General features: G+C 39.3%; 1 protein-coding gene across 3 annotated transcripts in view; it reads left to right on the top strand.

Annotated features, from left to right (window-relative positions):
* Nucleotides 1-18,949, top strand: part of LOC109241584 (pirin-like protein) — a 28,463-nt gene extending 9,514 nt beyond the window's left edge. For all 3 annotated transcript variants that reach the window (XM_019408342.1, XM_019408344.1, XM_019408343.1), the window contains one exon: nt 18,143-18,949. In XM_019408342.1, coding sequence (XP_019263887.1) covers nt 18,143-18,656 — 514 coding nt within the window. In that variant the 3' untranslated portion in view covers nt 18,657-18,949. The remainder of the gene's footprint in view (nt 1-18,142) is intronic.
* The last annotated feature ends 5,966 nt before the right edge of the window (nt 18,950-24,915 follow it).

Genomic DNA, 24,915 nt, shown 5'->3' with positions numbered 1-24,915 from the left:
AAAAAACCTTCAAATTTCTATATTTAGCCAAATGACTTCAAAATGACCTCCGGACATCCGAATTCACTTCCGATCGCGCTCCCAACTCCAGAATCACCATACGGAGCTATACCCAGACTCGGAATCCCAAACGGACATCTATAACACTGAAATGCCTTCCAACCCAAATTTATGAAATTCTTCTAAAATACTAACTTCAACAATATACGCCGAAATGCTCACGGGTTATCATAACCAAATCCGGACATACGCCCAAGTCCGAAATCATCATACGAACCTGCTGGAACTTTCAGATCCCGATTCCGAGGTCGTTTACTCAAAATTCCAATCTTAGCCATTTTCTTCAACTTAAGGCTGCCGAAATGAAAATTTTCTTTCCAATTTGACTCCGAATTTCCCGAAATTTAACTTTGACCATACGCACAAGTCAATATACCTGAAATGAAGTTGTTCATGACTTCCAACTGCTGAACGACGCGCTAGAGCTCAAAACGACCGATCGGGTCGTTATATATATATATATATATATACACTTACGCTATATATATTAAATTGAATTAAAATAAATTAAAGATATAGCGACCAATGTTGGTCGCCATTATGGTCAAACGGTCAGAAATTGGCGACCAACTTTGGTCGCTATTTTGGTCAAAATAGTCAATACACATTGGATACCAGAATTTGCGACCAACGTTGGTCGCTTTTTAAAAAAACAGAGTGTAAAAAACGGGTTTCCCCTCCCATTCTCTTATTTTCTTCAAAACATTTCCCCAATCCCTCTCTTCTCTCTCTCACTCTCAAACACCCCCTCCCCTTCCGTCTCCCTCCAGCAGCGGCGCCACCGCTTCCACTGACGCCCGCCGGTGGCAGCTGCTCCACCGCCGGTGTCCTCCACTGTCCAGGTAGGTTTCTCTCTCCTTTCTTTATTTTTTTCGAAATACACTGATTTTGTTTAATTCCTTCTAGTTTGATTTGTAAAAATTAATTGTTCTTAGCTAAATTAAATCTATGATAATTGTTAGTAGCTACTAATTTAGTTTTACCTACTAATTTGGGGATGAAATGGTTAGAAGAGAAGAAACCCTAAACTTTTAGGGTTTATGATTTTTTCTTGTGAATTATAACCCTAAACTTTGAATTATAACCTTGAATCTTTGTATTGTCTTGAACCTTTAGGATATGAATTGAACCTTTTAGGATATGAGTTGAACTTTTAGGATATGAAGTGAAGCTTTTATGTATGAGTTAAATTTTTAGGATATGAATTGAACCTTTTAGGATATGAGTTGAACTTGTAGGATATAAAGTGAACCTTTAGCATATGTATTGAACCTTTAGCATATGAATTGAACCTTTTAGGATATGAGTTGAACTTTTAGGATATAAAGTGAAGCTTTTATGTATGAGTTGAATTATTAGGATATGAATTGAACCTTTTAGGATATGAGTTGAACTTGTAGGATATAAATTGAACCTTTAGCATATGTATTGAATTTTTAGGATATGAATTGAACCTTTTAGGATATGAGTTGAACTTGTAGGATATAAATTGAACCTTTAGCATATGTATTGAACCTTAGCATATGTATTGAACCTTTAGTTTATGTTTAATCTCGTAGGATATGAATATAACTTTTAGGATATAAAGTGAAGCTTTTATGTATGAGTTAAATTTTTAGGATATGAATTGAACCTTTTAGGATATGAATTGAACTTTTAGGATAAGCTTTAGCATATGTATTGAACCTTTAGCATATGAATTGAACCTTTTAGGATATGAGTTGAACTTTTAGGATATAAAGTGAAGCTTTTATGTATGAGTTGAATTTTTAGGATATGAATTGAACCTTTTAGGATATGAGTTGAACTTGTAGGATATAAATTGAACCTTTAGCATATGTGTTGAACCTTTAGCATATGTATTGAACCTTTAGTTTATGTTTAATCTCGTAGGATATGAATATAACTTTTAGGATATAAAGTGAAGCTTTTATGTATGAGTTGAATTTTTAGGATATGAATTGAACCTTTTAGGATATGAGTTGAACTTTTAGGATATAAATTGAACCTTTAGCATATGTATTGAACCTTTAGTTTATGTTTAATCTCGTAGGATATGAATATAACTTTTAGTTTTTAGGTTTTGTTCTTGTAGAAGAGGTTGATGACGTTATTAGACATGCAAAGGAACTTCCACCAAGAATAACTAAGACACAGTACCTGGTGGAATATGCCTTTAATTGTTCTTCTCATTAGTGACAATGATGATGAGAAGGCAATGGCATGTGTTTAAAATAGTGATGGTGTAGTTAGGAATTTAATATTTCCTAAGTAGATAAAAGAAGAGCTTATAGAGGAATTCTGTACTTCATTTTCCATGAGGAAAAGAAGTTTAATTGAGAGTGACAAGGTTGATGAAGACGGATGGTGTTCCGTTGGTCATGGTAGTTCCCATAAAACGGGGATCATGACACTCTATGATGACAAAGATTATAGGAAGTTTTGTACTCAACTTTCTTTCGAGTCTGATCCGTACAAGCTTAATGTGATATTGGTGATATTTCTTCGGATTCAGAGAATGATTTGACCGACAAAAGTATGGAAATGCTCTTAAAAAGAATTAAAAGTAAAATATTTTTCAGCATCCTTCTCTACCAAGAAAAACGTTTTACCTTTAATTCTTTTTAAGAGCATTTCCATACTTTTGTCGGTGAAATCATTCTCTGAATCCGAAGAAATATCACCAATATCACATTAAGCTTGTACGGATCAGACTTGGAAGAAAGATGAGCACAAAACTTCCTATGATCTTTGTCATCATAGAGTCTTATGATCCACGTTTTATGGGAACTACCACGACCAACGGAAAACCTTCCGTCTTCATCAACCTTGTCGCTATCAATCAAACTTCTTTTCCTCTTGGAAAGTGAAGTAGAGAATTTCTCTATAACCTCTTTTATCTACTTAGGAAATGTTAAATCCTACCTACACCATCTCTATTTTGAAATACATGTCGTTGCCTTCTCATTATCATTGTAGCTAATGAGATCAACAATTGATCAAAGACAACTCTGCAAGGTACTGTATCCAAGTTATTCTCTGTATCAAAGCCACCAGACAGCTTTATGATGCCAATGAAGCAAGGAGGGTCGAGCCTCGACTACATACATGTAAGTTTTTTACTTTTCATTAAGTATTTTGATTTATTTTATATAAATTTTGACTAGAACCTTTACGATATGACTAGAACCTTTAGGATATGACTTGAATTTTTGTTTATGAATTGGAATTTTTGTTTATGAATTGGAATTTTAGATTGTTAATTGAATTTTTTTGGATATGAGTTGAACCTTTATGATATGAATTAAAATTTTGGTTTATGTATTGGAATTTTAGATTGCGGGAGGATTTTGTAGAAGGGGTTGATGGTAATATTAGACATGCAAAGGAATTTCCACCAAGAATAACTAAGACACAGTATCTGGCAGAGTGTGCCTTTAATTGTTCTTCTCATTAGCGACAACGATGATGAGAAGGCAAGAACATGTGTTTCAAATAGTTATGGTGTAGGTAGGAGTTTAACATTTCGTAAGTAGATAAAAGAAGAGGTAATAGAGGAATTCTATACTTCAATTTCCAAGTGAAAAGGAGTTTAATTGGGAGTGACAAGGTTGATGGTGATGGAATGTTTTCCGTTGGTCATGGCAGTTCCCATAAAACGGGGATCATAAGACTCTATGATAACAAAGATTATAGGAAGTTTTGTTCTCAACTTTCTTCCAAGTCTGATCCGTACAAGCTTAATGGGATATTGGTGATATATTCTTCTGAATCCGAAGAATATATCACCAATATCCCACTAAGATTGTACGGATCAGACTTGGAAGAAAGTTAAAAACAAAACTTCCTATAATCTCTGTCATCATAGAGTCTTATGATCCCCGTTTTATGGGAACTGCCATGACCAACGGAAAACATTCCATCACCATCACCCTTGTCACTCTCAATTAAACTTCTTTTCTCCTTGGAAAATGAAGTAGAGAATTCCTCTATAATCTTTCTTTTATCTACTTAGGAAATGTTAAAATTCCTGCCTATACCATCTCTAGTTGAAACACATGTCATTGCAGTCTCAACATCATTGTCGCTAACGAGAACAACAATTGATCAAAAGACACACCCTGTCAGCTACTGTATCCAAGTTATTCTCTGTATCCAAGTTCATCCCGAGTAATAGTACCTTGAGGATAATCACCAAAGCCACCGGACAACTTTATGATGCCAATGAAGCAAGATGAGCTATTCAATGAAACTCGTATTGTAAAGAAGAAGAAAGAGACTAATTCAGAAAGGTGGGTCGAGGGTCGAGCCTCGACTATACATGTAAGTTTTTTACTTATCATTAAGTATTTTGATTTACTTTTATATAAATTTTAAAATATTAATTCAATATAATTTTTCTTATAGGTTCGCTTCAGAGCAAATGTGGGGGAATTCATACGAAGTCAGCCATCTAACGAGTCGGCCGAGGCAATCCAACTTTCGAACGAGGATGCTAAAAGAACACTCCTTGAGTACTTTATATACTTTGAACTAGACAATAGAACTAGTTTTCGAACGAGCTTGTAATAAACGTTAACTTAATTTTGTTAGCTTAAGGTTTTAGTTCTATTGATCTTTATATTTTGTTGCGTTTTAGTGTTGTTGTTGTTGTTGTTGTTGTTGTTGTTGTTGTTGCTGGCATAAAATGCTTGTTTAGGATATTTGGTATAAGCTGGCAGGTGGTGTAGCGGCCAAAACAGGCAGTTTCTGCCAAAAATATACCAAAAAAGCGACCAACTTTGGTGTCCAGTTGGTCGCTATTCACTTAAAAAAAAACTGGTAATTTTGCGACCAAGGTTGGTCGCTTATAGTTAAAAAAAAATTAATTCTTTCCATTGGCGACCAATATTGGGCGCCCAATAAATAAAAAATTATAACATTTATTAATATAGCGACCAAAGTTGGTCGCTTAATATGATTAAAAATAAATAAAAATAAAACGTTATTTACATCTGGAGACCAACTTTGGTCGCCAAATATATAATATTAAATATTTGAGCGACCAAAGTTGGTCACTATATGCTTTACCCGGAAAATTTGGTCCTTTTACCTGGGAGACCAACGTTGGTCGCTATTTGGCGACCAATTTTGGTCCCTAAGGTAAAGGGACCAGTTTAATATCGACCAGGCGTGGTTGGTCGCTTTTTGGTCGCTTTTTGGCCAATAAGCGACCAACGTTGGTCGCTTTTGCTGGTTGCTTTTTTTCGGAATTCTAGTAGTGGAGCTTATTTCTTGCATTCCTCCCCAGAATTTCAAGCCCTCCAAGGTACACTAAACTCAACTTCTTCTTCAACTTTTTTCTTCGTATAAATAATTCCATACATCTCAACTTTCTAATAAGTACTTGAAGTAAATTTCATTCAGTCTTCTAATAATATAAATATGTGTATATAGATACTATAAATAATATGTGGCCCCAATGAGTGGTATGGTTTTATAAAAGCTTGCACAAATTATGATACATGGTTTATAGTTTCCACTTATTACGCCCCCTATGAGTTGTCTTCAGTATTCAGGTTAAAATTACGTACCCATATCTCTTATGCTAATGAATCTGATTTGCATGATTTCTTAGTCATACATACTCGGAATATTTTTCGTACTGACGCCATTTTCTTGAGGCTCTGTGTTCATGCCTACAAGTACAGATAGACCCAGTGATGTCCCTTCCCAGTAGGGTGTTATTCCAACTGATTAGTCGTTTCTCTCCATTCCATAGGAGAAGCTGTTCAAAGTCAAATAGATACTAAAGCACATGTTCTAAATGCTTTGGGTATGGTGGGCCCTGTCCCAACTAAATTGTGTATATGTTTAATTTTTTTTGGTACTCTTAGAGGCTTGTAGATTAGAGTTTGATTGTACGAAAAGGGTGGATTATGACTCTGTTACAGTTATGAATATGTATAAAATGTCAAATTTTTTTTGAAAGTCAGTTGTACACATTTCAGATTTTGGTATTATTAATTGGAGGCCTCGTTGGCTGATGTTTAGCTTAAAGTATGCATATTTTTTCATATATTGCCTCACATTTTGCTCATGTCTAGTAGATTACGGATGTATAATATAATAATGTGTGCTAATTTGTAGTATTTCTATGTGTAGGAATCATTCGGATGTAATTTGGGACGAAATGGCGCGAATTGGAGCGAAAGTGGGAAGAAAAGGCAAAAATGCACATTTGAGGGCCACAGGCAGTGTGGGGCGCTACCTGTGGCGCTCAAAACAGAATGCTAAAAAGTTGAGCGCCAGGGCCAGCGCCCCACGCTGCCCTGGACGCTCAAAACGTGAACATGTCCTATTTCGACCAGTTCTCGGTTATTTCGACCCCAAGATGCCCCCAACTCATATGAAAGCTAACCTAAACCTATTTTGGAGGAAGGAAGGACGCTTTTGAGAGGAAAGCACAAGCACAGAGCCGCCGTAGAAGCCGGAGTTCATCAGATTCCATCGTTCTTCCACCAAACTTAGTAATTTTTATGTTCTTTGTATGATTTGTTGTTTGGCTATACCATGTCTATGTGGAGCTAAACTTCACGTTCTAGGGTTGTTTGTTCTTTCATGACTATTGTTATTCGAATATTGATTTTGCTATCTTGATTTATTGTATTAGTTTATTTATTCAATCCCGCGCTTAATTATTTAATTGCTTGATCACCAATTGAATACTATCTACGAATCTAGAATTGAACTTGAAAGTGGGAATTCTAGATTGCATATAGGATTGAGTAGAGCAAGTTCTTGAACCTGGGCATCGGGGAATGGATTCACAATTAGGATATACATATACCTAATTGCCTTGCTTGGTTGATTTACAGGAATTATAAATGCCTTCTTGTTAGTCTTAATTCCATAGACATATAGGCGTTAGGTTAGCTTGAACAGGCGAGTGAGAACTCGACAGATTCTTATAAGCAATATTAACCCTGTCAACCAATAAGCTAGATAAAATTAGTTAGTCAATTTAATTGAAGAATACAATAAGAATGTTAGATAGCCCATAACCCTAGATCGTTTTCATAACATTGATAACACAAAAATTTGCTCTTCCTTTGTTCAGAGTTCATTATTTGTTTTCTTTTTATTTTAATTAGCTTAGAATCAAATACTTCTAGTTTTAATTCTTGTTTAGATAGTTAGGATAGTCTAGTTTAGTTAATAGTTAATCACAAGTCCTCGTGGGTTCGACATCCGACTTTTAGTCACTTTATTACTTGACGACCGCGTATACTTGGTGTGCATTTGGCCGCGACAAGTTTTTGGGTTTTTATTACTAAAAAGATATAAAAATGGATGTTGGTTCGCATACACTACTAGAAATCCGATAAAAAGCGACCACAAAAAGCGACCAAAGTTGGTCGCTTATAGGCCTAAAAGCGACCAAAAAGCGACCAAACATGCCTAGTCGCTGTATTGCTGGTCCCTTTAGTTTAGGGACCAAAGTTGGTCGCTAAATAGAGACCAACTTTGGTCTCTAAGGTAAAAGGACCAAATATTCGGATAAAGACTATAGCGACCAACTTTGGTCGCTTTTTTATTTTAATAATATAATTTTTGTGACCAAAGTTGGTCTCTAAATGTAAAATACGTTATTTATTTATTTATTATTAATCATAAAAAAGCGACCAACTTTGGTCTCTAATTCAAATATTATATTTTAAAATATGAAAAATAGAGACCAAGGTTGGTCGCTCTTTTACTAATTTTTTTTAAAAAATTAGCGACCAAAGTTGGTCACTAAATTCAAGAATTTAATTTTTTTCCAAACATTGTTTTTTTTTAATGCATCAACTTTTATTGAGATGAAAGAAAATATTATTTGGCCGTTTTATCAAATTACATTGAAAAAAAACAGAAATCATATTTTTTTTTCAGCTAAAAATTCTTGCATCTAAAATAATTCAAATAAATTTTTCTGATGGTTAGACTAAAATTCTAAAATTTCAGTTTTTTCAGAAACATTTTTGCAAAAACTGAAAGAAGAATTTTGGACAACATTCTCTTCGTAATAAACGCCCTCCTTAATTAATTGCATAAGGATATTAATAATTTAATATGACAAAAAGCAGATATAATAAGTACCCCTCATTTAGTGCTAAAAATAAAATATATCAAAAATGACAACCGAAATCTCTATGTTGCGGAAGTTCTACACTTTTGGATGGGTGTACTTTGCTTGTTTGTTGCATTTATAGTGGAATCTTTGGTTTTCGGATTGGTAATGAGGACCCTTGGATTTTGATATAATCTACGGTGCAGGATTCAGTATAAGCAATCCATGTCATTTTGAATGGACCAATGGGAAGGGAGGGTTAGTTTGAATATTGGTAAAAGCATAATCTTCTCGCCTGGAAAGGAATAAGCTTTCCAATGTGTTTTTCTTTTACATAATTAATAATTTAATATAGGTAAGGGAAAACTCCAATTTAATTAAGATATAAATAAAGGTTACTGAATACTAATAAATCAATTGCTTGTGGCCTCGTGAATGTTTTTCAGAATTTTATTAGCTTTTTGCTCTTCTGGTTCAGATACTTAGTTTATAGTATAGTGTAAGTATATATATTATATAAGCTATATTCGATATTGTTTGCTCAAAAGTTATTACAAAACTTACGATTATAAAACAATATAAATAAATCACGGGATAATCATAGCAAATCGTAATAATCCGTTGGGCCCAATGAAAGAAACGAAAATAAGTACTCAGGAATAAGGGTAGAAGCATTAGAAACCTTTATTGATAATATTTGTTTGGTCTGCCTCTCCATGGAGAGGTTCAGAACCTTACAATGGTGTTTTCTTTTCCCATAAGAGGGGTATATTTTCTCGATTCTCTTTCCTCTCACTAGTGGTGAAGAAGCAGCCCCCCTTTCTAGGGCTTCCACTCTTAGTATTTATAGATGTGAGCTTCGTGAGCTGGCAATAAATGGCCGTGGCCACGCTGAGGTTCCGCCCCCGTGGGGGAATGAATGGGCCGTGCCCTCGTAGATTCAATCGGACAAGAGTCGAATCCTCTTATAAATAAGTGGCCGTACCACTTATTAATTATGGATTAGCTCAAGAGGAGATTAACTCCGTTAATTACCGTGAGGTCAGATTCTGACCCATACAATTAGTTCCTCCGCTTATTGAGGTCGTGTTTCGGCCAAGCTCGATGAGCGGATTTCATCGATTGTGATTTGAAAAAACTCGAATAAGGGGGTCGACTTATTGACGGCGGCGGCCTTAGTCATTTACACGTTGGAGATGGCCGTAGCCTTTCATATATTGGAGGTGGTCGTAGCCTTTCATATAATGGCGATGGTTGTAGCCTTTCATATATTGGAGGTGGCCGTAGCCTTTCATATAATGGCGATGGCCGTAGCCTTTCATATATTGGGGGTGGCCGTGGAAAATGAGTATGCGCCGGGTTCGTATTTGGTCACGTCCAGAATTTTGAAGGCGTACGGCGCATTCTTTCAGCGTTTGCAGGCCGCTGTGATTATTCTGACGGCGGGACGTTGGCGGATGACTGAGAAGCCGCTTCGCGGAGCTTGTCATAATGACGCTTGCTTCAGCAGAATCGAACCGTTTTACGGTTGGTCGTGCAGTTAATGATGGCTATTGGGTTCGCAAAAGCCATTTATGTTGCCTATAAAGGTGGATTGAGGCATTCATTTCTCATATCTTCATTGTTCATCTGAGAGAGATTCTGAGGAAACTTTTTCATTTCGCTAATTCATCTTCTCCTTTCTTTCCTTTGATTGTGATAGCATTTGTCTTTAATAGATCAACAATGACAGGCAGCTCTTCCCACGGTGCTCTTCCGGTAGATTTTCCGGTAGTCGGAGGGCCACCTCCGACGATGGGAGGTGCAGAACAGATGGAGTCCGGCGAAATTCCGTCGGTTGACGAGGTGGTTCCTCAGCCCGGAGGTCTGGCGATTGATTTCACCGTCGACGGTGGAGAGGAACCGGTGGATGAAGCCCCATTAATGGGGGAGATTGGGATGGCCCGATTACGGGAACAGGGGGTCGTTCCTACCCATGCAGACATTGTTCTCGCTAGAAGCGAGGAGAGGGTCCACACCGATCGCCGGGGATACTGCGTTTCTTACGCCTATCCTTTCAGGTTGGGGTTCAAGATCCCGCTCCCAATGCTGGTGGTGGATTTCTGCCGTTATTATGGGGTATGCCCGGGTCAGCTCACTCCTTCCCTCTACAAATTGTTGGCAATGTTCATCAAGTACGCGGAATTGGCCCGTAGGGAGGTCACGCTGCAGCATCTGCTGAGTCTCTACGCTCCCCAGAGAGTCCGCGGCACCATGATTCAGGCGTGCCCTCGTGGGTTGAGGGGCCTGGTCATGAAGTGTGATGACGAGGTCGACCCTCGCCCTTTCGAGCACTTCTTTTATATCAGGACCAAGAACCTGGTGGCGGATGCTACTGGGTTCCCAGAGGCTTGGAACCATGCACGTAAGTTCTTTAGTGGTTGAATTCCTTTTTCTTTCCCTCTTTATGATTTGTGATCATGGGCGTTAACTCGTGTCTTTTTTGTAGCTGACAGGTCGCCGCCAGCCCCATTGTCTTGGATACGTGAGTGGGTCGAGGCCGTACTCCCTCATACGCGGGGGATACGCACATGGGCGTCTTTCTGGGAGAGGCATGGCCGTAGGCCCGTGGCAGGTAAAAATTGATTTCTTCTTAGGTTCTGCTTTGTTTCGACTCTATTCGTCAACCTTGTTTCTGTGATTAGGGAGGTCACGTCGCGNAGGAAAGGCCAGTTGATAGGCGTAGGGTCGCGTTCGCGCCGGCTCCTCCTGTGGTAATTAATTTGGACTCCCCCCCGGCGGACGCGGAGAAGAGTGTGGCTGCGGCGCCTGCCCTCGAGGGTGGACAAACAATGGGGGTTGCCCCGGTTGGCTTAGGCCGTGATGATACCGTCGCTTCGGCGACTCAATTGGTGGTTCCAGTCGCTGAAACGGGAGGTAGTTCCTCAGCGGCTGCTAGTGTGGGTGAGGCCAGCGCTCCTTCGGCGGCTGCGGCGGGAGGAGATGCTGTAGGGGGTGAGGATGAGTCCGAATCCGACTTGGATCCCGACGACGTCCGTATGTTCCAGGAAGGCTCCACCAATTCAGCGGTGCGTGCAGGGGGCGATCTCGCTTTATCGAAGTTCCCACGGAATTGAACTTATTGCTCCAAGGGGAAAGCTTGGTGCCGCAGTTCGAGCTGCTATGCTCGGAGGCCGAGAATGCATCGTTGAGGGGCGTTACGGATGTCGGGCTGATGAATGAGGTAGCCGTGATGGGCTTGAGGGTATGTACTGTTACGTCGGTTCGCTTCTTCTTTGCCTTAGGTTTATTCTTTTATTCTAATCGTCGTCTTTGCTTTGCAGTCTTATCTGTTGGAGGTGGAGAGCATCCGTCGAGCCAAGGTCCGCTCGGGGATATTTTTGCGGGCGCTGGAGAAGTATCGCCGCTACCGAGATCAGTGCCGAGAGTTGTGCGTGCGCTTGAGGAATGATCCTCGCAGCCGGGCCTTGGTCGAAGAGCTGGCGAGGCGGGAGCTTCAGACGCAACAAATACTTGGCCGGACGAGTGCTCTCGAGGAGCAGCTCCGCCGAAAGGATGAGGAGCTCGAAGCGGTGAAGAGGGTCGCAGCTGAGTGCGAACGCCGGGGCGAGGCCAAGGCGGCGGAGGCCGCTGCGGCATGGAGCGGGAAAGTGACCGCGTTGGAGGGTGAGGTCGCGGCATTGAAGCTTCAAGTGAGGGATGCTTCGTCGAGGGCCGGGGCGTTGGAGGAGGCTATCCGCGTGCACGAATCCCAACGGGCATTGGAAAGGGATGCTGCGGCCTTTAGAGAGGCGAGCCTTGAGGAGCGGATTGGTGTCTTTGAGCAGGACGCCCAGGTCATGGCGGACCGGATCACAGCCTTAGAAGAAGAGAATCGGCGGCTACGGGATCAGGCCGCTTCTTCCAGCCAGGCTTGGGAACTTTGGGTCTTTGCCGAGGCCCAACGTGATGTATATAAGAGTTTGTGGGAGGCTGGAGTCGTGATCGAGGCTGCTTTCGAGGGGGCACGTCAGAAGGCTCGTGAGGCACGTGCCGACTGTGGTTTTGACGCGGCGACGCCAGAGGCTGACGCTGGTGCAGACGGTGGCGCAGACGGCACCGAGTAAAAAGATTATGCATTTTTTCTTGTCTTGTTCGCCGCTTGGCGTTTTAGGCGTTTCTTGTATTATTTTTTTTATTTCTTGTATTGATCGGCCTTGGCCGGGTGTAAGCGGGGATGACCCGCAATTGACTTTGTAAATATACAAATTTTCTTTTCCATTGCCTGCCTTGTGCTTGCTTTTTGTCACTGTTTTTCTTTCGTTCTTTAGAGTTTTTGTTGCGCTTTTTGTTGACCGTTCACGTTGTCGGCCCTAGTCGAATTTAAATCGACGACTTTAGTCGTGATAGAATCGACGGCCTTATCCATAGAGGCAACTTCGACCGTCGTCGATTTGTTTACTCACCGTAGTCGAATCTAGGTCGACCGTTGGCGGCGATGGCCGTAGCCATAATGTAATTGATAGCCTTAGCTATGTAGGCGACTTCGACTGTCGTCGAGTCGTTTACTCACCGTAGTCGAATCTAGGTCGACCGTTGGCGGCAATGGCCGTAGCCGTAATGTAATTGATAGCCTTGCTTTTTCAGCTCGGTGCGGGCGAGCCTTGGCCGTTATTTGGCGATAGAGGCGCTTAGCCTTAGTCCCAGTTCGGGCGCGGTTGAACTACGGGTCGTGATAGTAAAAAACGCGGCCTCATAGTTTGACCGGGGCCGAACTTTACGCAGCCCGAATCTTAATTCGAGTTGGGGGAACTTACTTGAAATGGCGAGGGTGCCTATCCTGCGCTTTGATTTGTTGGAGGTCGGGCTTTGCTTTCACAGATGAAAGCGTTTGGCCTGAGTGCGGTTCGACTGGGGTCGGACTTGCTAAAGTTGAGGACGAAGGCGTCCATTCTTGTAGTTCGAGCGAGGTCGAGCTCGTTGGATTCAATAGCGAAGGCGCATAGCTTGAGTCTAGGTTCGACTGTGGCTGGATTTATTGGCGGAGGTACGCAGCCGGAGTCCCAGTTCGACTGTTGTTGGACTTTGTTAAATTTGGTGGCGAGGGCTCGTAGCCTGTTTTGGTTCAACTGTGGTTGAACTTGTTGGTGAAGGCGCGTAGCCCGTCTTGGTTCAACCGTAGTTGAACTTTTGGCGAAGGCGTATAGCCTTGATATAGTGACGAAGGCGCATAGCCTGAGTCCCGGTTCAACTGTTGTTGAACTTAATCGATTTTGACGGCGAAGGCTCACGGCCTGGGTCCCGGTTCAACCGTAGTTGAACTTTCTGGTGAAGGCGCGTAGCCTGTCTCGATTCAACCGTAGTTGAACTTTCTGTTGAAGGCTCATAGCCTGTCTTGGTTCAACCGTAGTTGAACTCTTTAACGAAGGCGCATAGCCTTGNCTTAGGAACTCAAGATAGAAAGAATCCACTCACTCTCAGAAATAACATTCATATGCCACAAAAGATGCACCATAAGCTTGCCCGTAGTGTACTACTCCACTAATAGAGCTCATTCAATCTTGGATCAATTAGGACTTTATTTGGTTGTAATGTAGGCTACGGGACGGGTAGGATACATTTAGATATAAGAGTGACTACACCTCCCTAAGCACTTTAATACATATACTTTAACATTCAAACCCCATACTTATGTCAAACCAAAACTCCACCTTCACATCAATGTATATTACCCCATTCTTCTTTAAGCACACTTACATCAAGAGCCACCACTTATCAAGGATTTTTTTTTTTCACAACAATCCAACTATATATTTTTTCAATTCAAGTGGCTCTTCCTTTTTCAAAACAGTGCACCTTTCTCCTTATTCAATTAGTTCCACTCAAAAGCCAAACCAACCACCCCACACTTTAACTTTTACAAAGTTCATAACAATTCAAGTGCTCATGAGAGGTGAAAAGGTTCTAATAGATGGTTAATTCAAACAAACGGGTAAGGCTTGTAATGTGGTTGCCAAAGAAACAGGATTACAGGCTCAAAGGGGTTAACTACGATATATAATAATTAGGCGGGGAAAATATGCATATCTGGCTCAACTAAAGAAATGCCTATATCACTTCCTAGACTGAATAAAACTACTATTTTGCTTTGCAAACACACGGGGCAAGTTCTAGGCATCAAATGCAATGCACAGAATAACACCACACCTCACACACACATGGCACATAACTCACTCAGGATTGGATTCATCAAGACACTCTAGTCAGAGCAGTTAAGCAAATTTAAGATCATACAATTTAAGGTACTTATACAAGAGTCAAAAACTGAGCCTAAGCGTCACAGCCAAAGTACTCACTATTCTCAAGGCATAACAAAGTCAAGAGATATTGCTTCATTTCAAAACAAAACACAATGGCTCCTATTCCAAAAAAAAAAAAACTAACTACACCCGGTTCAAATAAAACCCTTGGAAAAGAACCGTGGTTTAAAGAAAAACCAAGGGGTAATTACTACACTACCTAACAAAACAAAAAATCTTTTCGGTATTTTCTTTAGACTTACTTCCCTCAAGAAAACTGTCTAGAAGATCCGTCATCAGGAAAAGTCCAATCTTTTTATAAAAAAAAAACACAGCTAAAGTAGCATGAAAAATCACCCAGACAATCTCCTCACCCCACACTTAAAATTGTGCATTGTCCCCAATGCACACCCATACATACAAGAGGGTAAAAGAAACTCCCTGGTAGGTCAAAGGCCGAAGCACTAGCAGTTCATGGGGTACTCAGACTTCTCCCAAGCTTGGTCCTTCGTGTGGGTACCTCACACTTAGTTCCAACCATTTGATTTGCTGATGCATCCTTCCAATACCTTTGCTTTCCATGCTCCTAGAAAATAAAAAAAAAATTGACACTACAAAAATAATATAATAAAAAAAATATAAAAAAATAAAAGAAAGCAATAAAGCTGGGTTGCCTCCCAACGAGCGCTTGATTTAACGTCGCGGCACGACGTGAATCACTTTCTGCCTCCACTTTGAACTTATGAATCGGACCCCAAGTTTTGATTCTGCTCTATGATCATGCTTCTGGGGTGGTGGAACGAATTCTGATGGCCCAATAAAATAATGTAGTATTCTGCACTTCTTGGCCTTTAGATGAGGTGTGTAATCCCGATTTTCTGGCAAGAAGAATTCCGGAATGTAAGCAGCACTTTGTTCCTCATTCCTCGACTCCTCAAATGGCTCGGACGACTCTATTTCCATATCATCATCTAAACACAATGTGGAAAAATGCTTGGAGTGAGGACCAATGCACTCAACTACATGAACATTGGGACTATCTACATTCTCAACACTAATGACAATAGAGTCAACTAAATATGTATCCTCAATATCCTTGGTTGACTCTAGTATCTCTTCTACAACATCGACATCCTCAAAATCTAGTGTGATTGATTGTTGGTGTTCTACTCTAGCCTCCTCCTCTAGCTCATCAATTTCTGTATCTAATTCACGCTCTTCTTGGATACTATTCACAATATTGGCTTGTTGAGCATTAAAAACATCAACCAGTTGACTCATGTGAACTTTCAAGTTGTGAATAGTTTCCTCCTGCCTTTCTATCCGCAGTAGTAATTTACTCTGTTGTTCCAAAATGCACTTTAACATATCTTCGAGCTTCTTTAGGTCAGCTTCCCTAGGTTCTTTGTTCCTATTAACTTCACCAGAAAAAGAAGAACCATCAAAGTAAGGGGTTGGGGGAAGGTAAGAAATATAAGCACAACCGTGAAAGTGACCATCTTGACTACCACATATATCACACACATTCCACACATAAGATTGAGTTGGTGCACAAAACTCGCTCTCAGGAATATTTTGATAATTTTGCCCTGGGTGGTTTCCTTCACAATATGCATAAGGAGGATCAAAAGTAGAATTACCAACAACAAAATTCTCATAATTCCACGATGTCATGTTTCTCAAATAAACAAATAAAACTAAAATAAAAAAAAATAAAAAAAATCAAATAATAAAATAAAAGTTCAAACTTGAAACATAGCAATATGTACACCTACAACTACACCGTTAGTTCCCCGGCAACGGCGCCAAAGTTTTGATCACGCCCAACTATGCCTTATAAAAAAGACTAAGCGGTCGCTTCAAATATAATCCGGTTTACAAGTCCGGAATCGAATCCCACAGAGACCTAAGGTTTAGCTACAACTGTTCACTATCACCAAGAAGACAAGCTTGAACAATTCCTAACTTATAGATATTAAGATTCTTGTGTTTAACTACTTAACTAACAAATTAAAATAGTAAATTAACAACTAACGATACTGAGGGTTCGAGAAAAGATTAAGGAGGTCTAGAGTTATGATTTCCCCTATTGTCGGAATCCTTCCCGCTATGTCTTCTATAATTTCGCCTAAGTATTCTCTACCGATCATGAGCAATCTTATTGCCGTAAATCTCTCCCGAGTAATTACGACAATTTACTAGACGCACTCTCCCGAGCTACGCTAGCTGGCTTTTAATACATCTCACTTCAGATCGCACCCAAGGCTTCGTTATCCCTAATCCCGCCTTTAAGCCCTCGGTTATTGATCCCTCATATACTCTGGGAGTGGTGTTGTTCAACAATTACCTAAATATGCACTCTCTCCCGAGTTATGCATACTAAATAGGCACAGCTAATTGAGAGCTCTTCAATCAACCAGAATATAAATGTAGTTGAACAAATAGAGAAAAGCTATGGCTCAATTATATAAAAACATAACAAGAATTTATCCTACAAAAGGTTCTATCAAAACTCTAGATAACAAATTAGCTATTCATAATAGTATGTAAAACTACAATACTAAAAGTCATAACCAACAATGAAAAATAGGAAGAGGAAGGAAAAAACTCGTAGAAGAATTCTCCGCCTTGCTCCCAATGCGTTCTTGCCTCCTTAGGTCGAATCTATGTCCAAAATATGTCCCCCTCTTGTTCTTGGCCGGCCTCCTTTGTTTAATATAGGGTTTAGGGCTTAAAATCCCATGTTTTGCACTTTAGTCCCTGAAATTTTCGCTTCCTGCCGCGTTTTTGCCGCGGTCGCGGTGGAACGGCGGCCAAACATGCCCTCCGATTCTTCAGTTGTCCGCGACCATCTTCTACCGCGGTTCTGCCGCGGTCGCGGAAACACCGCGGTTTTTCACCCTGTTTCGTTTGTAATTTGGAAAAACGTAAAACATGAAAGTTGTAGCCCTTTGAGTTAGCTTTCCAACTATATATTGTGGAGCCCAAATGGAGTTCTGAGCAAAAAGTTATGTCTATTTTACTAGACAGTGCGCAATATGCCTCCTTAAGTCTTCGTTCGTACTTAATTATCAAATTTGACCCCCGAACACGATCCCGGCTTAATTCCTTGAGCTTTTACTCAGACTTCAAAGCTTCAAATCACTTAAATTCATTTCATAGCATCTATATAGCTCGGAATAACACCTATAAGGCATAAAACACACAATTAGTGCAAAACACTAGCGATTAAAGCGCAAACTCAATTAAAGTGCAGTAAATTCGAGTGTAATAAGCGACTAAAATATGCAATTATAGCCTATCAGCACTTCTCCAAGGCTAAAAGCACTTTCCCCCCAAAAAGTGCATATTTTTCAAAGTTGGAGTATTTGACCAAGTTTTTAAAAGAAAACAAAATGCTTTTGAGTAGAAGCAGAAACAGTTTTAGAAAAATAAAAAAAAGTAGTTTCTCTTTGTAAGCATTTTTTTTAAAAAAACACTTTTGAGAAAAATACACTAAGCACTTTTTTACAGGTTAAGCAAACACTAATTGATGATTAGAAGTACTTTTCAAATTAATTAGCCACACAAGCTTCTTCTCACCAAAAGTACTTTTGAGAAAAAATATTTTTTAAAATAAGCTGATTTTAAAAGATTGACCACAGACTATAAATAACAGAATATAAAGAAATTCACTTTGTTAATATTTTGATTACCCATTTTTTAATAACAGGATACAGCCAAGGTATCAAGAGATATCAAGCAACAACATAGCAGAGGCTGCAAGAGATGGGATAAAAGTGAGAGTTATAGCAGGGGAAGCATTAGGAGTAAAATCAACTATATATACAACAACTCCAACAATGTATTTGGATTTCACTCTAAAACCAGGATCCCATCTTCAACAACCAATTCCTAAATCATATAATGCATTTGTATATATTTTAGAAGGTGAAGGTATTTTTGGCCAAGATTCAACAACTTCGTCACCTATATCTGCACATAATTTGCTGCTTTTAAGTGGATTTGGTGATGGACTTATGGCATGGAATAAGGGCTCAAAAATACTAAGGTTTATATTAGTAGGTGGAGAACCATTGGGTGAACCAGTAGCACAATTGGGACCTTTTGTGATGAATACACAAGAAGAAATTGACCAAACGATTGAAGATTTTGAGAATTATACTAATGGTTTTGAGAAAGCTAAGCACTGGAGATCTGAAGCCAGAATTGAGCTTGGTTATTAATAATTACTATTACACACTTCATTCTTTTAATTTGTTTGTTGTTATCTTCTTTTCCTTGTTTTCATGCATATTTTTAGGTACAAACAAAGTTCTTTTGACATGAGGGGAAACATATGGTGTCATGTTGCCTATGTTTCCAAATGAAGAACCCCATGTTTTTTGTGCTACTAATAATTAATATGTTCATTTTTGCTTGTACCCGATGAACAATAATGGTTCATGTCGTTCTCTATTTTTTATTTTATGGAGAATAAACTTAATTAATCCATTTGAATGAGGAAAAAGTGGCTGTATCTAAGGGTGTGTTTGGTACGAAGGAAAATGTTTTCCATGGAAAATGTTTTCCTAGAAAATGTTTTTATGGAAAATGAGTGGTTTTATCACTTATTTTCCCTTGTTTGGTTGGTGAATGGAAACGGAAAATGTTTTCTAATGTTTGGTTAGAGAGTAGAAAATATTTCTGTTAGGAAAATATTTTTTATGCAACTCTCCTCACCCCTCCCCCTCCCCCTCCACCCCACCCCACCCCTCCCCCTCCCACTCCTTCCCCAAGTCTCTAAAAATTGACACAACCCAAAGCAACTAATGTGTTGCTTTACTTTTTTACGTAAAAACCGCTAATGTCACGCCCCAAAATCCGAGGAGCGCAACCGGCGCTCAACCGAGTAAACCCGACCGAGCAAGCTTGTTAGATCTCATTCTACCCAAACTAACTCATGAATAAATAGGAGATGGACTCCATTAATCAAATTCTATAAACATATCATTAACAATTTCCATTTCATTTTCATTAGCAACTTCATTCGCAATATTAAAGGTATTAGAAGTTTTATACATCATTGCCAAACATCAATATTTCAATTTTTAAATCCCCATGCCCGACACTACCCACAACCTGTCTACGGGGCCTCTAAATACAATTGAAGAATAATATGGAAATGCCGGCAACAAGGCTCCGGCTATACCTTACACAAATACCAATATAAACTCCGGAGGAAAGGCGGCATGAGCCACGTAGGGCCCCGAGAGGAAAGGGGCTCACTAATACAGCTGATGGAAAGTGGAGGAGGTGCTACTGTCGGTGGACTGGAGTACCTGCTATAGAACCACCTACAATCATAACACGAATGTAGCGCCCCCGGCAAAAGGGACGTCAGTACATTTGAATTGTACTGGTATGTATAAACAAACTTCACCCCAAGTAAAATCAAATAACACACACAAGTAACAGACATCAATAGAATCAACGATCAAATGCACGTGAAAGAAACAATCAAAGCCAAACAAGTTTTACAATCTCTCCTTTTCCCCTTCAACATTATCACATCAATGATTTCACAAATTTCTCATACTTTCATTTCAGGTAGTGATTTCGATCACTTTCCACCCTTATTACCTCGGCCACCCTTATTACCTCGGCCACCCTTATCACCACAACCCACACCTTATTACTTCGTGTTGCGGCGGGCAACCCGATCCCACCGAACAATCACAATTCACAAACAACACACAACAACAACAATTCACAAGAACAACAACAACAATTCTCAAAGAACAACCACAACAATTCACAAGAATTTCCGTAGCCATCAATACCACTTTATCATATTCAACAACTCATATGCAATTTACTTCACCACAATAATTACCCACAACAAGCCAAATATGTTATTACCACAGTTGTTCCAAGTGCATCATTTACGATTTCCTTCCATCATTTGTTTCTCAGTTCTTACCACATAACACTTTCACAATCACACACCCACATTTGGTTTGTTTTCATTTACTTGCACCATCATATCGTAAGACTTAACCAACAACATTCAAGGCACATAAATCACAAGAATTCACAAATAGTTCACATAAGGAAATACATACTTCCATGTCGACATCCTCAAGCTTTTACAAACTTTGCACATAACAAGATAGGCACATCAAATCACTTCTCACAATCACATATAACTTGGTGGTATGGAAATCAACTAAGGCAATCAATTCACATATTCTCATACAAGGTATACATACCGTATGCTCGTCATAACAAGGGGGATCCTACAAGAGTTAAAGTTAGTCATACATACCTTTCTTGAGCTTTCCTTTAATTACTACGATATTCCGGAAATTCTAGCAACTTCAATCTATTTTGGGACATAGCAAAATTGAACACAAATTAGGAAGATATTCATAATTCTAGTTCATTTGAGCATTTTATCAAATACTAGTTGAGTATCTTGATTTCAAATCCCCTTTTCAAGATTTTCTTCATTCCCTAACCCAATATTTACTTATTTATGTTAAAAGATCTTCCCATAAACCTAAGTTGTACATGCATGTATACATAATAGCATTACACCCAATAATCATACCTCAATACCCCATCTTATACTCCAAACTCGAAATTAAAACCTAGGGTATAGAATCTTACCTCTTAGATGAAGAACTTGTGATTGGGTTCTTTGATTCTTGAAGATTGATGCAAGGTTTGGATGATTTAAATGTTGGGTTCCTCCTTCTCTCTCTAAAATGCTCTCACCTCTCTCTAAAATCAGTAGAAAATGACCCCAAATGAAGCCCCAAAGGCTATATATTGAAATGGGGTCGGGTTATAAAAATTAGAAAATTAACCCTCCGATGTCAATTCTGCTATAGCAGAATGGACCGCAGAACGCGAATGCTGGCCGCATAATGCACCGCAAAATCGGCGCCCAAAACTGGGCTACACTGGCCCAGTCTGCGACAGAAATGCGACCGCAGAGTCAACAATGCGACAGGAATGCGGTCGCAGATTTGACACAGGATAACATTTTCTAGCCTTTGGTAATTTGATCATAACTTTGCGTAGGAATGTCCAAATGACGAACGGTTTGAAGCGTTGGAAACTAGACTCAAAGAACTTTCATTTGATAGGTTATTCATCACGTAAAATATTATACATATTTAGATGTGCTTGTTCAAAGTAGGGACTGGTGCAAGATTATTGGGAATTTTTGCCTATTGTGGACTTTTCCAATTTTTCTTAGACTTTGGCCTTTCCTTGGAACTCAAATTACTTACAATAAGACTTATACACATATTTACCAAATCCAATGGATGTACACCATGTTAATAGCACATAAAAATGTTATAATAAGCCTACGTGACACCACGAAATCCTAAATTACTTAGCGAAAATTTCCGGGGCCTTACATTCTCCCCCCCTTAGGATCATTCGTCCTCGAATGAGGAGTAGGTTCCGACTTAAACGCTTACTCTAATAAATCTCTTTTCTCACCTACCTCAAGACCCTAAATTTTGACTAACTCCTAAATTTTTCAGAAATTTCGGCAGAGTCTCCTTTGTAGCTAGGCCTATCCACCTACCAGAGAATCACCAAAATCATCTTAAAAACACATCCACAACTAGACAGAGCACCACAATGTATATATCAACAATACTAATCTTAGTATTACAAGCTCTACATTATCATAGGGGTACCAGAACATGGACTAATTTTCCTTCCACAACACTTTCAGCCTTCCAGATGACCTTCTCGACTTACAAGCTCTATCATGACACGTTCTCGAAAATAATATCAACTCCCAAACATACATAACAAGGATGACAGATAGACACCTCGCGTGAGCTAACTATCCATTGACTTTACCTTTAATAATTTCCACTGTACAAATTACATTCCACCGGATATTGCAATTCATGGTAACAACAACAACCCACAATTCCATCACATGGCCTCATACCATCAAGAATGTCATTTCCTAGTAACCAAACAATCATGAGTTCATAATAGTCCTTACCATCCGTTAATGTAATCACAAAGGTGTTCATCAACAAGAATATAATTTCATTTCAATCAACAATCCATATAAAGTCAAGTCACGATGATTCTTGCCAGTAGTGCATCATATAAGATATTACCATGATCATATAGTTCAATCAAATCAATTCATACCCCTCGTTTACCACTACCTTCTTATACATAAACATATGGAAACACAAAGTACATGAGGAACAGTTACGGGGAACATCATACTCCTAGTGCAACCTGATGTGTAATACACTTATGTTACCTTTATTATCAACTCACATAACATCTTCAGGGGTAAATATGGAGAATAGCCTGCTCATCCTTAAAATTCTAAATCTCTAGGCGAACACTCACTAAACCCTTGATGACCTTCAATAATTACTCTAAGGCGTGCTTTCATAAACTGACCATAAAATTACCTACCCAATATATATGTGATCACACTATGAAGCTTCATCCTTGACTTGGCTGGACTTACAATACCTAATGGATCTAATACGATGAGGAACAACAGAGTTCAAGCTCAGACTGGAGTTATTCAGGAATCCATTAACGTGCTGAGCAGAGCATTTCATGAGGTTATACGCTAAGAGACACAGAAGGTTACAACTAAAGATACTGACATGGTTAATCATTGTGGGGACATCAATTATTAGACAAATAAGGCATATGGGTAACTCGTACATTGGCAGTAGGAACCATTAAGGAGGAATACTCAAGTACGCGAACCACTCGCTTCCTAGAGTGTAGGGAAAATCAATTTATCAAAGATGAGAATACTCTGGCACCTTGAATGCGATATGGGACTCAAAATATATGCAGTTGAGTTACACTCCTGACATTAGCTGACACAAGGAATCTATGCTATAAGACCATGAGGATGAAAATGAAGTTAAACACTTATGAGATTATATAATTCAAGCAGCTTAACCTTCCCTGACAATTGACCCTATATGAGAGAATTAAAGGTACGACAACTTTCCTTCCAAATCAATATGCTCATGATATGTGCAAGAATCTGAAGGCATCTAATCTCACCCCTTTCTAAAGTAAAACCACATAGCTCGGATATCTAAATGTTGGGATGAAATCATGTATTGGTTAGAGGCGTTCATGATGCTCCAGGAAGAGAGACAAATGCCACTCCTATCCACCCAATGGGGTGTGATACCAAGGGTAGTAAAACTACCCTCACATGAAAATGATATAGTCTATTATTCTAGAAGTCGAGTCAGAAGAAGGCCACGTAACCCATCCAATCCGACCCATTTAAGACTTTGGAAAAAGGGGATGCACTTTGGTTTGAAATCAAAGCAATCTTAGCCTGGGCTTAAAAGGAAAGTCATTACTTCTGAAACCCATGAGACAAGCCCTCGTAGTCCTAGAAAATCGATAACAATGGCGAGGAAGTACTTAAAACCATTAGGAGTTGGTATAAAACAAGACCTCAAAGTGCCCACATGGATAAGTTCGAAAGAATGAGACGTCTTAATGCATTTATCGAGGAGAAGTAACCTGGGCTATCTAGTCACATGGACAAGTGGATAAGGTAGATGATTGTTTAGGAAAAACTCTCATAAGAAGTGCGAGCAATATCTCTTTATCCTAACAAAAGGAACATGTCCTCATCCTTAATACGACAAGACTTCCTCTTTGATGCCATGAAGCATAAATGAATTCTACAATGAAAGTTATCAGATGAAGTAGATAGTAGGGTAGCAAAACTAATGAGCACCATTTGGAACCAACGAGCATAAACCAAGTTGAAGACATTAGGAGTCTGTAGGAAAGGAGAAATTTGCCCACTCTCGGGGTGCTTGTAGAGTGCATACAAGTGAGGTTAATTAAATCATATCATATAGTTGGATAACTAGTCGAGACATTGAGATGATATATCATAGAAGATTATGGGTAAACAACACATGATGCAAGACAAATTACAGGAAGTGAGAGAGCCTTATGGAAGTAATCTCTACATTGTAACCACTAGGAATGGTGGCAATACAAAGCGATTACGAGAAGCTACCCTTTTTTTGAAAGAAGACCTTTATATGAAGTCATGTTATTTATAGCTCTAGAATTCAAAAATTCAATTGAGTTTAGAAACTCAACTTCATAATAAGCATTACAACACACTTCTATACAACCAGCTATTACAAGCCATATGGGGAGATGCTATAAGACTTGACCGAGAGAAAGGTTTTGACATACGAATGTGTTACTAGGTGTATTTCTCATTGGCCAACCCAAAACCAAAAGGCGAGACTTAGACTGATAAGCAGATCGTTGGACTAGCACAAGTGTAGATAATCCATTATCGGAAAGAGATCATTCAATTTCAGCAATTGCGCCAGGCTATCAACCCTTGATGAATCTTGAAGTGATATGAGAACCCAATGAGATAGTATGGAATAATCATGGAGGGTTTGCAGATGTTCATAGTGAGTTTTTTTT

This window comes from Nicotiana attenuata, unplaced genomic scaffold (assembly GCF_001879085.1).
Source record: "Nicotiana attenuata strain UT unplaced genomic scaffold, NIATTr2, whole genome shotgun sequence".
NCBI lineage: Eukaryota > Viridiplantae > Streptophyta > Magnoliopsida > Solanales > Solanaceae > Nicotiana > Nicotiana attenuata.
The sequence above is the reverse complement of the archived record's forward strand: the minus strand, read 5'-3'. Positions and strand labels throughout refer to the sequence as shown.